This window comes from Tyto alba, unplaced genomic scaffold, assembly GCF_018691265.1.
Source record: "Tyto alba isolate M040663 unplaced genomic scaffold, T.alba_DEE_v4.0 Super-Scaffold_6, whole genome shotgun sequence".
Lineage (NCBI taxonomy): Eukaryota > Metazoa > Chordata > Aves > Strigiformes > Tytonidae > Tyto > Tyto alba.
In genome coordinates, this window is record NW_024881327.1 from 28,684,622 (window position 1) to 28,697,163 (window position 12,542).

The 12,542-nt window shown below is 36.5% G+C and overlaps 1 protein-coding gene across 1 annotated transcript in view; it reads left to right on the plus strand.

Annotated features, from left to right (window-relative positions):
* Nucleotides 1-11,404, plus strand: part of KCTD8 (potassium channel tetramerization domain containing 8) — a 100,652-nt gene extending 89,248 nt beyond the window's left edge. The window contains exon 2 of the mRNA XM_042808407.1: nt 10,090-11,404. Within this exon, the coding sequence (XP_042664341.1) occupies nt 10,090-10,550 (461 nt within the window). The 3' untranslated portion in view covers nt 10,551-11,404. The remainder of the gene's footprint in view (nt 1-10,089) is intronic.
* The last annotated feature ends 1,138 nt before the right edge of the window (nt 11,405-12,542 follow it).

A 12,542-nucleotide genomic window follows, 5' to 3' on the forward strand; every position in this document is an offset into this window, starting at 1 on the left:
AATCTTTTTGCTAAACAGTGGTCTCTTCAAGGCTTATCAGGAGGTTTAACATCTTTGACTGCAAAGTATTGAGCTAGTGATATAGTCCTGAAATGGATCAAATATTTGTGCATATTACACAGTGGTTGAATATTGGCAGTATTGGTGGTTTCCTGACTTTCAGTCATTTGATATTGATTCAGCTTGTATCTTATCTATTACAAACATTTAATTTTCTTCTTGTTTCTCCAGCAGTGCATTAATGCAGTAGCCGTCTCTAACTCCACAAAATAAAAATATCGTCTTCAATATTTGACTCCGTAGTTGGTTATGAAAATTATTGGTCTTTCCTGCTATCTTTAGCTTATCAGCCAAGAAAAGACACTTCTCAGAATGACTTCAAAATTTTCAGATTAATGTATTTAATAAAAAGCTATGGACTCTTCATTGGTTTTACTTGAATGCAACAAATTGTCTGTGTCAGAATTTCACTGGCTTTCTCCTGTTTAAGTACTGTTTTGCCTACCATGAAACCCAGTTGGAAAAGTAACAAAAGAAAGGAATGTGGGTTTGTTATTTGTTCAAAACAAGATGAGGGTGAAATATCTAATGAGTTCAAGTTGGGCACAGGACTGTTTATTATATATCTTCTGTCATTCCAAATAACAAAAATAGTTCCCTCTCCATATATTAATTAGTCTTTTTATGTTGTGAGTAATGGTAATATTTAAAATACAGCCTGACTGGAAATAAGCAAAGAAATTTTCCTCACTGATTTATCTAACTCATTCTACTGTACCCTTTCTAGAAGTTAGCTTAACATCAGGTGGTAGTAAATGTGACAGGAAAATATTTTTATGTTGTTGTGGTGTTTTGTTTTTTTTTTTTTTCCTGAGAAAAAGCACTTATCACTTACAGGCATGTGGTCCTAATCTGAAAGATGAATTGGTTCATTCACTACAAGTACCACATAACCATTCACACACCATCGAGTTTAACACTATTAAAGGGTAATTTCCCCTGTGGGAGCTATGCCCAATACAGCTGCAATCTCTATACAGTGTCTTTTTATCTTTCTATGGCAGGTAAGGAGATTTAAATAAAAGGCTTCATCAGGAGTCCAATCACAGACATATTCTTCCTATTGAAATATCCATGAAGCAGCAAATAAACACTCCTAAAAATCTTAATGCTCCTAAACATTACCAAGAAGACTTTCGTACAATTCCCACTTTGAAATTTTGTGTTGGAGTCAAAACATGTGAGATGTCTCATGGGCTTGGCAGTAGAGGACAGGAAATATTATGGGAAAAATTGCATTTCCTATTAAATTCCGAATGTAGTAAAACATTTCAGAATAATCAAGGAGTATATTATGTCTTCATCCCTCATAATCACCATGATTTTTTTTTTTATTTCTCATCATTTCTTTAGTTTGTCTACAATGACTCATTGAACACCCTATTATTACAGGTTCCATATTCATGCAAAGATGGTAATTAAGTCTACAGTGAGGTTTTCTTTAGAACATAGTATTTTCACGTGTTCTTGCTCAAATATTTGGGGGATAAAGTATTATCTGCACTAATTTTGCTCGGTTTCACATTAAGATGAATTTTCCAGGGATGCCAGTAAATATATGCTTCCTGAGTAAAGTACTGAAAAATTATAGAAATCATTCTAGTTTCCTTTTTTTTTTTTTTTTCTGTAAAAAGAGACAGTATTTTTGACACTTTCTGCTTTCACAATTAAATTGCTTTCCTTTTAAGATTTTTTTTTTTTTGCATCCACACTAGAATGAACAGGCGTTATTTTTTAATTAATTTTTTGTAACTTAAGGTCACAGTGTGTTGTCTGTGACTTGAATGGGATCAACATTTAAGTCTAAAACTTTTTTAATATGAATGCAGTTTTGGATCCAGACTCACAGCTCAGAATCAGCTTTCTAGTAAAGCCAAACCAATTTACATGCCCTGTAGATACAAATTTGAAGCTTTGCCAGAGGGCATATTTACAAAATTGTTTTGATAAAATGTGAGTAACGTAAATGCTGTTCTTTATGTCAGATTCACGATATGTCTCTGTGGCAGTCTCATCTGCAAGCTGACTTGCTGGCTTTCTTAAATCACATAAAATTCAGGTTCTGCTCAAAGTATTGAAGTTGATATGTCAACAGTGCTGGCCTTTTACCCACAAGTTCAGGGCTTAGCACACTAATAAATCAAAACCTCCCAGATACTAATTCTTTCTTGTGCCTGAGAGGAGTTAACTCTCTTCCTCCAAATGAATATATTGCCCTGAAGTAATCGAAGGTGAAAGGAACATTCTCTTCATTTTATTGAAACCATTCTACTTTGCATTGACTAAAGCCAAGCCTCAGTTGGATCAAAGAACATGAAAGTGTGAGTATTTGGTTATCCATAGCAATTTGTCACTCATCTGAAAGGAGGAAGAAAATTGGAAATGCTGAGTTTCAATTCTCCTTTCTGAAAAATACTTCACTATTATATACTAAGCATTCTTTGGAAACTGAATATATATATATACACACATATATATACACATTTTTTTTTTTTTTTTTTACTTGAAGCAGTTTGAAAGCACACAGCATAAAGACTCCCACACAAAGCTTTGTTCTACTGAAATCTCTACACTGAACTCTTCAGTTTTTCCCATAAGTGCAAGCTGTCAAGAGCAGATCTTGTCAAAAGCACTTACATATTTCTCACATTATATACTTAGTTCTTAGTATTGTTTGCTTGGGATGTTCATAACAGATAAAATTCATCCACAGTTAGAGGGGCAGCTAAAGACTGCATGCCGCTTAATTCACTTGTAAGCCTGCATATTAGCCTTAAAATAGAAATTAAGTGAGGCATGGCCTTCCCTCTTCCTTCCTCCCAGCAAGACTAAGTTAGATGTAATTTGCAATACCTAAAATAAGTAAAGTTTCCTTGACAAACTGTATGAAGTTTTTTAAAAAAAAACACGCATAAACCCTCACTGTTAAAACCAAGCAGTGTATCTATCTTGATTTTGTAGTGCATTAAAGAGGAGAGAGTACAGTGGTCAAGAAGTCCCTTGTAAATTTGCCTGCCATAAAGCTAGTTTTAATCTACAACTCTAGTGGTAAGAGGCAAGATGAATCCCTTGCTGGTCTCAGGGAGTGAATTCATGAGCTGGTCTCTAAGAACAGGATTTTCTTCTAAAACTGGAAATATCATTAATGTGCCACAGAAAATGTCAGGGATTTAGAGCTATCCTTTTATAGCTCTTAAAAATAATCTTTTTTAAAAGTAAAATCAAAGTGAAATTAGACATAAAATATAATAATTTACCACTGAAGTGTGGTATTAAGTACTCAAAAGTCTGGTAATGAAAATGGTCCCACAGTAGCCATAACCTGTCATCAGATTTCACAGGTGACTTCTCTCTAAGCATTCAGTTTAGTGTAATATTTTGAATGTTGGTGAAAGGCAATAAATAACCCTAGGTATCTAAGATGGATAAGTCCATCATAATGTGAGGTTTTATGAGTATTGTTTCTATGAGTGTATATTAATTATAGTTAATTTTACTTAGATTCTTAAGATTAAATCATAAAACAGAATAGGACTCATATTCACTCTGAATATAATGTAATTTTGAGATAGTAGGCAGAGGAAAAGTTCATTCAGGGCTTTAACATAGCTGTGTACCAGCCTGAAGGTCCTGTGTAGCCTTTAAAAATAAGGATCTTTCCTTATGTAAAATAATGCAAAAAAAAAAAGCATTTCATGCAAAATCATGTGAAAATCATGTATTGCCAATATTCTGAAGTATGCAAAAGTTATGAATCAAATTGCAAAAACTTTTATTGGATTAGATATCATTCCTTCTACAGACACAAATAAAAATAACTTGTTCTCTTTGCTATTATGTTTCTGAGCCATCCAATATAATCAGTCATTTTAAAACCCTGTTGGTCTCCTGTCTTCATTTTCTGTGAAATCAGTTAAAAACATGGAATTTTTTTACTGCATCAGTATTTTTTAACATCAGAATTTTTTTAACATTTTTGCTGCAAATTTTTAAAAATGCATTTTCAGTAAATATAAAGTATTTGCTAATTTTTTTTTCCTTATGCAGGAGTTTGTTTTGTTTGTAGCTATATCAGTTCAAAGGAAAACTTAATTGGGTTACTTGATTTATTCAATAGGCTATATCTAGTAGAACTGTTTAGGTTTTTCTAAAAAAGTACATGTGAAGGAACAGAAAATTATGAAGATAAAAACCCTCAAGAACTTTGTTTTCAATAAAATTACATAACAGAAAAACTGGATTTTGGGTTTGCTCATCTGGGGTTTTCTTAATTGGTTTAGTTTTTTATTTAAATCAACAAACAGGCTTAATTTTATAATTCTGGTAAGGGGACTGTTAAAACTCAAGTCATTTTACTTTTTTATGTATATTTTCTGGAAAAACTGGAAAATAACATCTCTAACAGATTCCATTCTTCTTGATTGAGGTACTGCATATCGAACACATTTAAAGTGTTGATTATGTTTTGTTTCCAAATTACTATTTTTATATCATCTTTAACTCCTATCTACATGTCTTACAACCAGCTATAACTGCTGTACTCCAGACCTAAGATTTTCCGTTCTTCATGTCAATACAGTAGTTATTGAAATAGCTAACCGCAGGAAGCTGTGCATAGGTTTGGAATTTCTTTTACATTCTGCAGTAAAAGTAAACATATTAATAAACAAACAAATGATCTTTGAGACACTGTAGGAATAAAGTATCTGAGTGAGAAAGATATTAATTTATGCATCTGCCATTCCACATACAATAAACTGGGTATTTGACGTACAGAGAGAGAGAGGGAGGAGAATCACAGAACAGTTTGGTTTGGAAAGAACCTTAAAGGTCATCTAGTTCCAACCCCCCTGCCACAGGCAAGGACACCTTCCACCAGACCAGGTTGCTCAAAGCCCCGTCCAGCCTGGCCTTGAACCCTGCCAGGGAGGGGGCAGCCACAGCTTCTCTGGGCAACCTGTGCTGGTGTCTCACCAACATCATAGTGAAGAATTCCTCCCTTATGTCTAATCAAAATCTACCCTCCTTCAGTTTAAAACCATTACCCCTTGTATTATCACACCAGATCCTACTAAAAAGATTATCCCTCTCTTTCTTATAATCTCCCTTTAGGTACTGGAATGCTGCTATAAGGTCTCCCTGGAGCCTTCTCTTCTTCAGGCTGAACAACCCCGACTCTCAGCCTGTCCTCACAGGAGAGGTGTTCCATCTCTCTGATCATTTTTGTGGCCCTCCTCTGGACCTGCTCCAACAGGTCCATGATTTTGCTGTGCTGAGGACTCCAGAGCTGGATGCAGTGCTTCAGGTGAGGTCTCACCAGAATGGAGTGGAGGGACAGAATCACCTCCCTCGACCTGCTAGCCACACTTCTTTTGATGCATCCCAGGCTATAGTTGACTTTCTGGGCTGCGAGCGCACATTGCTGACTCATAGTCCATTTTCCATCCACTAATACCCCCAAGTCCTTCTCTGCAGGGCTGCTCTCAACCCACTCATCGCCCAGCCTGTATTTGTGCTTGGGATTGCCTCAACCCATGTGCAGGACCTTACACTTGGTCACGTTGAGCTTCATGATGTCCACATGGACCCACTTCTTGAACTTGTCCAGGTCCCTCTGGATGGCATCCCTTTCCTCTAGCATGTCAACTGCACCACTCAGCATGGTGTCATCTGCAAACTTGCTGAGGGTGCACTCAATCCCACTGTTGATGTCACTGGTCCCAGTATGGACCCCTGAGGGACACCGCTCATCAATGCTCTCCACTTGGACATAGAACCATTGACCACTACACTCTGGATGTGACCATTGAATCAATTACTTATTCACCAAACAGTCCATCTATCAAATCCACATCTCCTCAATTTAGAGAGAAGGATGTTGTGAGGGACCGTGTCAAAAGCCTTACAGAAGTCCAGATAGATGACATCTGTACCTCTTCCTTTGTCCACGGATGTAGTCATTCCATCATAGAAGGCCACTAGATTGGTCAGGAAGGACTTGTCCTTGGTGAAGCCAGGTTACGGAGCAGTCAGGTTAATTGGATTTGAATATGATTTCCTTTATCTTAAGCCTATTGTGTTAATATTTAAGAAAATAAGTGTACATAAAAACTGAAATATAGATAAGCAGAATATCATTATTTTATGCTTTTAATGTTTCCTGTGTGGTATTTTTTGCTGTTGTGGGAGACAGAGATAAAGGAATTTTCAAACAGATATTCAGACTGCACTTCAGAGTATCCACAAGCAATTTTGACCTATCTAAGGTTTATTTATGTTCCAGAAATACGTCGTTACAATTTTCAGCCAATAATTATTGGCTAGTGGATGGTTTGCTGTGGTATTTGTCATGTTCTGTTCTTGACTGGAGCTCTGTCGCTCAGTTATTGTTTAACAGAGAGGACTTCTGGTTTCTGTTTTTATTGTCGTAACTGGTAGAAGCAGATTTTCACTGCAAAGAATTACGTTCATAAGTTTCTAGCTCATTTTCCATTAATATTCTGTAGTAATTACTTGAAAGTGACTCTTTTATCAGTCAGTTCTGGCAGGAAATGTTGGCTAAATGTCTACAGAGAGCAACATAGATGAGGAATAAATACAGTCAAAGTAAATATGTCTTCCTGATCAGGGAAATGTGTGTGAGAGATTTTCTCAAGTTAACTAGACTTGAGAGTCTAGTAGCCACCATAGTAGAGGTCATGAGTAAGCCCAGGTAAAGGACAAGATCACTTTCTATCTTTCTAAGAGAGGCACAGCCATTTGAGAGCAATAAAGAAAAAAGAAGTGGGAGGCTCAGTGTCTACTGGAACTGCCCGGAGGAGAAGTGTTACCTGGGAGCTGTTTGGAGAACTGGGCAATGAAGAAGGCAAGTGGACATATCTGGGTAGAGGAGAATGAGCTGAAGAGGACCAAGATGCAGTAACTCACTTTCAACTTCTCTAAGTTGGGGAACCAGCAGCCAGGTAGGAGATCCTAGAAGGGGCAGGAGCAGGAGGGACAGGTTGTAAGTCAGTGAATTTTTTTAGTGTTATGTGTGGACTTGGCAGTGTTAGGTTAACAGTTAGACTTGATGATCTTAAAGGTATTTTCCAACCTAGATGATTCTAAGATTCTATGTGTACAGTGGAATAAATATACTTTCTCTGGGTTTTTAAGAGCTATTCTGCACTCCTGGAAAATAAATAGTTTCAGGTAGGCTGAGCTATCTGAAGGTCTTTGGTGTTATTCTCGAAGGGCTGAGAAAGTACAGTGATGACAGCATCCCATCACGCGACCTCAGCTGCAAATGAGTGTGCTGTCATAAAGGGCAATACGGAGATGTTTTCAGAATTAGAGATGTAGCTAAATTTATCAAATAATCCCTGATGTTGAAAATAAAACAAATATCTTTTGAGGATTCTTTTTTATGTATTTATAAATTCTTTTGAGTTTCAGCAGGCGGAAAATACTGTGAGAAAAACCTCCCCTCTAGCAGAACTGTTGCTTCTGTTAATAACACAGTACTGAGGAAGAAGTGCAGGAGCATATAAAGAATTCTTTGTGAGGGAGGATTTGTTAATTTTTAAAAGGAGAGGTGTGGGAGAAACCTGTGTTTGGATTAAAGTCATTGTGAATTTAGGCAATTCAGTGAAGCATACAGAGCTGTGCTCTAAGGTACTGAACCTCAAGGCTGTGATCCAAAAAAGCATTTAAATACCTGCCTATTGTCAGGCTCATGAATAATCTTGTAGCAGAAAATAGAATTTTTTATATTCTTGAAAGTGTATTTCAGTGCTTTTTTGAAATAGATCCTTAATACATTGCAGGTTTGAGCACTTGAGAAGCAAGGAGTACCAATAAAGAAGTAAGTATAAATAGACCAAGTAGAAATAATATCTTGATTTATGAAGTTACAACAAAAAAGTGGGCAGTAAATACAGTGTTGAAGACTACAGGGTGTTGCAAATAGAAAACTTTAGTTTCTTAGCCATAGAGTGTGTTGTTACTTTTGAAGAAACTAAGATTGAAAACTAGATTAGATATTGATGTTATGTTATTGAAAATCAGAGTAACAATACTGAAATCACTATCTGATTAACAACTCATTTTTATAATCGCATGCTGCAAAGCCAGAGTAATTCCATAATGGCAGCTGACTCTTGGTTTAGCATATTCATATAATGGTTTGAGGTATGAAATGAAATGTCAGATACAGCAGTAGAAACAAGGCATGGAAATCTATTTAAGAAGGTGAACATATTTCTGGAAGGGAAAGAGGAATGAAGTCACTGCAGCCATGTGCTAAATGTTTGGGTTGAATATAATGGAGTAGAAAATCACTTGTGATTTTCTCTCTGAATCATGTAAGTACAAGCCCTGGTGTATTGTTGTGTCTCCTCTTTAGATCTTGGATATTCATGGATTTCTCTAGATGGACTACAGAAACATAACATAGCATCCTGGGATGCTGGCTCAAACAAAACCAAAACAGGTTGTTGAATGCTGCTGTTGTTAGATTATTATTTATTTGCTTTTGTGTTTTGCTTTGTTTTGCTTTTCCCTGTGTATCATATAAAATATTGCAATCTTCTTAAATTACCTTGAATCATAGAACTACACTGTCAAAAAGACACTAGAGTGTTCATATTGCTCCTGCATTCTTTATAATTATAATTATATTTCTAATTTGTAACTGAAAAACTGAATACTAAGTGTCTCAAAAATCTCCTTGCAACTCTGCCCCCGTAGCTTAAGGCTCAGCTGTCATACCCTGAGTTTTGGTACTGGCAAAAGCAGTTAACTGATCCTGGTGGTGTTTGGGTAAATTGTAAGGATAATCTAGTTTTTGTAAGATATTTAGATATCTAAAATGTTGGGACACTTTCAGGGGTTTTAGAAGACACACAACTGCCACTGAAGCCCCGGTCTGTATTTTCATTCAGATGTTTAAACATCTTTCTTTGAAATTTTTCCCTTTGGTCCAATCCAGTGACTCTTGAACTCTGTAGATAATTCTGTGAGCTTTAGATAGTGTCCTAAATTAAGATTGTGACATTTATATGATGTCAGCGTAGCATCATTTCACTTCACAGCTGGAGTTTTGAAAAAAGGCCTCAGAAATTAAAATGCTTGTACAGATTTAGCTGCTACCACTTAATTTTCACATTCATATTCTGTTTTAAGACTTCAAAGCAAAAGTGGTATCTGGCGAGAATAACAGCCTAGATCTGATTTTCAGGAGTGTGAAGTGCTGAACACTGCCTGCTGATAGGCCATCACATCGCTCTCCTTGCCGTTGCAAAGTGTTTCTTTACTGATAACTTCATAACCTCCTTTTCCCTGCCAGCTTGTGCAGTAAGAAGTGTACAACTGAATTCTGAGCTTGCAGAGGCAAGTCTGGGATAATAACTGACAGTAAGAAGTGCAGTGAAATCGTTATAGGATAAAAAAAAAAAAAAAAAAAAACCTAAAGGTTTTGTCAGTAGTGAGCGATCTCTCTGTTATTCTAGGATTAATACTTCTTTCTCTGTCCGGGGCTTCTGCAGAGTTGACATCTGCAGAGCATAATATCAGTAGACTGTTCTGGGAAGGTGAGTTAAGAGCTTCCAAAAAAAAAAAAAATCAAAGGCCTTGGATTATTTTTATTTAAGCAAAGACTCTGCAAATTGTATGGTAGTATTTTCCTAATAATACAAAATCTAATTTTTCATAATAAACTTCTTGAGGTGTAATAGCAAACTAACTCATTTAAACTTGTCTGCAGGGATTTCCAGTGCAGATAATCTGTGAGCATTATGCACATTTCATTACCTGGATTCTTAGGCAGGCAGTGAAATTATTCTTATGGTAAACATTTTTAAGGAGTGAGAATTTTAAGGACCAGACCTTCAACTTGTGTACCAGTCTGGTATAATTCTGAGTACAAGAAAATGCCACCAATTTATGCCAGCCAAGCATGACTCTGAGTCATGTTTTTCTAAATGGTATCTGATCAGTTTTCTGTGTAAACCAATGCTTGCTTAATGCTTTTTCTCTCCTGCCTTGTATTAGGGCCCCCCCAGCGAACAGTTTCGCCCAAACAAGACCATGAAGAAAGGAAGCATGACAAAGTGTTGGACAAGGGCAGTGAAAGCGGGACTTCCTGTAACGAGTTGTCAACCTCGAGCTGTGACAGCCACTCGGAAGCGAGCACCCCTCAAGAAAATGCCACCAGCACTCAGCCATCCACAGCCAACCAGCCAAATACTCTGACTTTGGATCGTCCATCTAAGAAGGCCCCGGTGCAGTGGATGCCACCACCAGACAAACGCAGGAACAGTGAACTCTTTCAAACCCTCATTAGCAAGTCCAGAGAAACAAATCTTTCCAAAAAGAAGGTATGTGAGAAGCTGAGTGTTGAAGAAGAAATGAGAAAATGTATCCAAGATTTTAAAAAAATCCATATTCCAGATTACTTTCCAGAGCGCAAACGTCCCTGGCAGTCTGAACTCTTACAGAAATATGGGTTATAGTAATCAACTCTTTCATGACGTATCTCTGGGGTGTTTGATGTTTATTGTTACCACTAACTTACTGATGTCCTCCTTCTGGCCAACTCTGCCACCAGAGCTATTCCTACTGCTTATTTCTTTCTGTGAACAGTGGATGTTGGATAGTACATGGTTTCTTTAAAAATATATATAAAAAGATAGGAACATAAAAAGTACAAAAGGCATCTCATCTAAACCACTTCATAATAGCAAAGAAAAAAGTGCATGGTCAAGAGAGATGGTTTTTAAACTGTAGTCAGTTGAGCTTCATTTTCGTTTTGGAACTTACCGAATAAAAATGTTCATCATCAGTTAACACCTCGTTTTATGTCACCGATAACAATGACTCAGACTCGCTATGGATGAAGAGATACAGGGTTTAATATTTGATTGAACTGGTTTCAGAACTAATTCCCAATGTTCTTTCAATGTTAATGCAATAAAGCAAATACCTATTTTGCATGAGCATAATGTTACAAATAAATCACACAAGAACAAGAGGTTGTCTATTGCTTGGAGAATTGTTTGTTTGATACCAAGCCTATAAACATAAAATGTCTAAGGGATTGAATTTACTTTGTTCTGGATCTGTGATTTTTTTGTGTGTACAGTGTTCTGTATGTACGGATGGTGTAAATATGCCTTATACTGTTTTATTATTGCACCAACAACGTTCATCTATTAGTGCTTGTCAGGGTTATTTCTGTGAAATGCAAACTTATGGCAGATTGTGAAAACTGGTTTGATGGTCTGAAAGTTTCTGTTATGTTAGTTGCTAAAATTGGAGAAAAATAAAAGAGACTTTAATGTATTTATTAAAAGAATCATCTGGTAGATTTCCTTGGCTATCGTTATCTCCTCTCTTTTTAAAAAATTGAATTAAGCAAATTGCTACTTTTTGTTTAATGTTTTCATAACTACTCTGCTAAAAAAAAAATAAAAAACCACCACCAACAAAAAACCCCATGTTTCAAGAGTGGGTGAAAAATACTTAGGGTAGGGCCATTTAATTGGAACCACGATATAGACTCGCCAAGAGGAAGAGAGTTACGCTAAGAAGCAGCAGGGAATGAACTAAAAAACTGAGTGGTTTTACTAACAGAGCAGAAAGCAGTTCCAATTTCATAAGGTCACAAAAATCAGCTTAGAAATTGAAGATTTAAAATATCACAGCAGAATGCGTTACATTTACAAATGAAAAGTTTTCTATGAATAGTCAACTGTATATGACAAACCTATTTTCTCAGCCCAGATACAGGAAAATCAATACCTTTCTCATTACAACACCACCAAGAAGACAACTGTGGTCCAGACAGTCATAGCTTGAATGGCTAAGGACCCACGGAGTTTGCAAGGGAGCCACTGAGTTCTTACAGACTTGAAATTATTACTGTGTACACACACACAACCATACACATACACATTTAGAAGGGTTCGTCCCCATATGTATTCTATAGCAGGAACTGTACAATTGTGTCAGAAGAGATGGTTTATATCTGATGGTAATTTTAACTGTGTAGCTAAAGTAAAGAGGACTTCTTGTGTTGTAATTTCCAGGATTATTCCTAATGCCTGTATTACTTTTCAGTCTTCTAATAAGCCACTTTTGATAAGACTGCATACTTCTGATACCAGCTCAGTGACTTAATTCACTTTTTTTTTTTTACCCATCTAGAGCTAGTTACTGTCCTACTCAATCAGTTAGCTCCAACATTTCATCTTTTGACAACATTTTTATGACTTGAAAAAGCATTGTCTGTGATAAATCTAGTCTGAACTGTGTGAAATCATTTGGCGTCTCAGCTCTACCCTCATGGTCCTTGCTTGCTTCTTTCTCTTCTTTTGAAAGTTTCTTGCTTCCTAGACACTTTTAAAGTTTGTTTTCTCTCTCTTTTTTAATCTTTGGCTTTCTAGTCTTTACCTGATGAAATGTCCAACTATTTAACCATGACTTACTAACCTCCAATGGATACA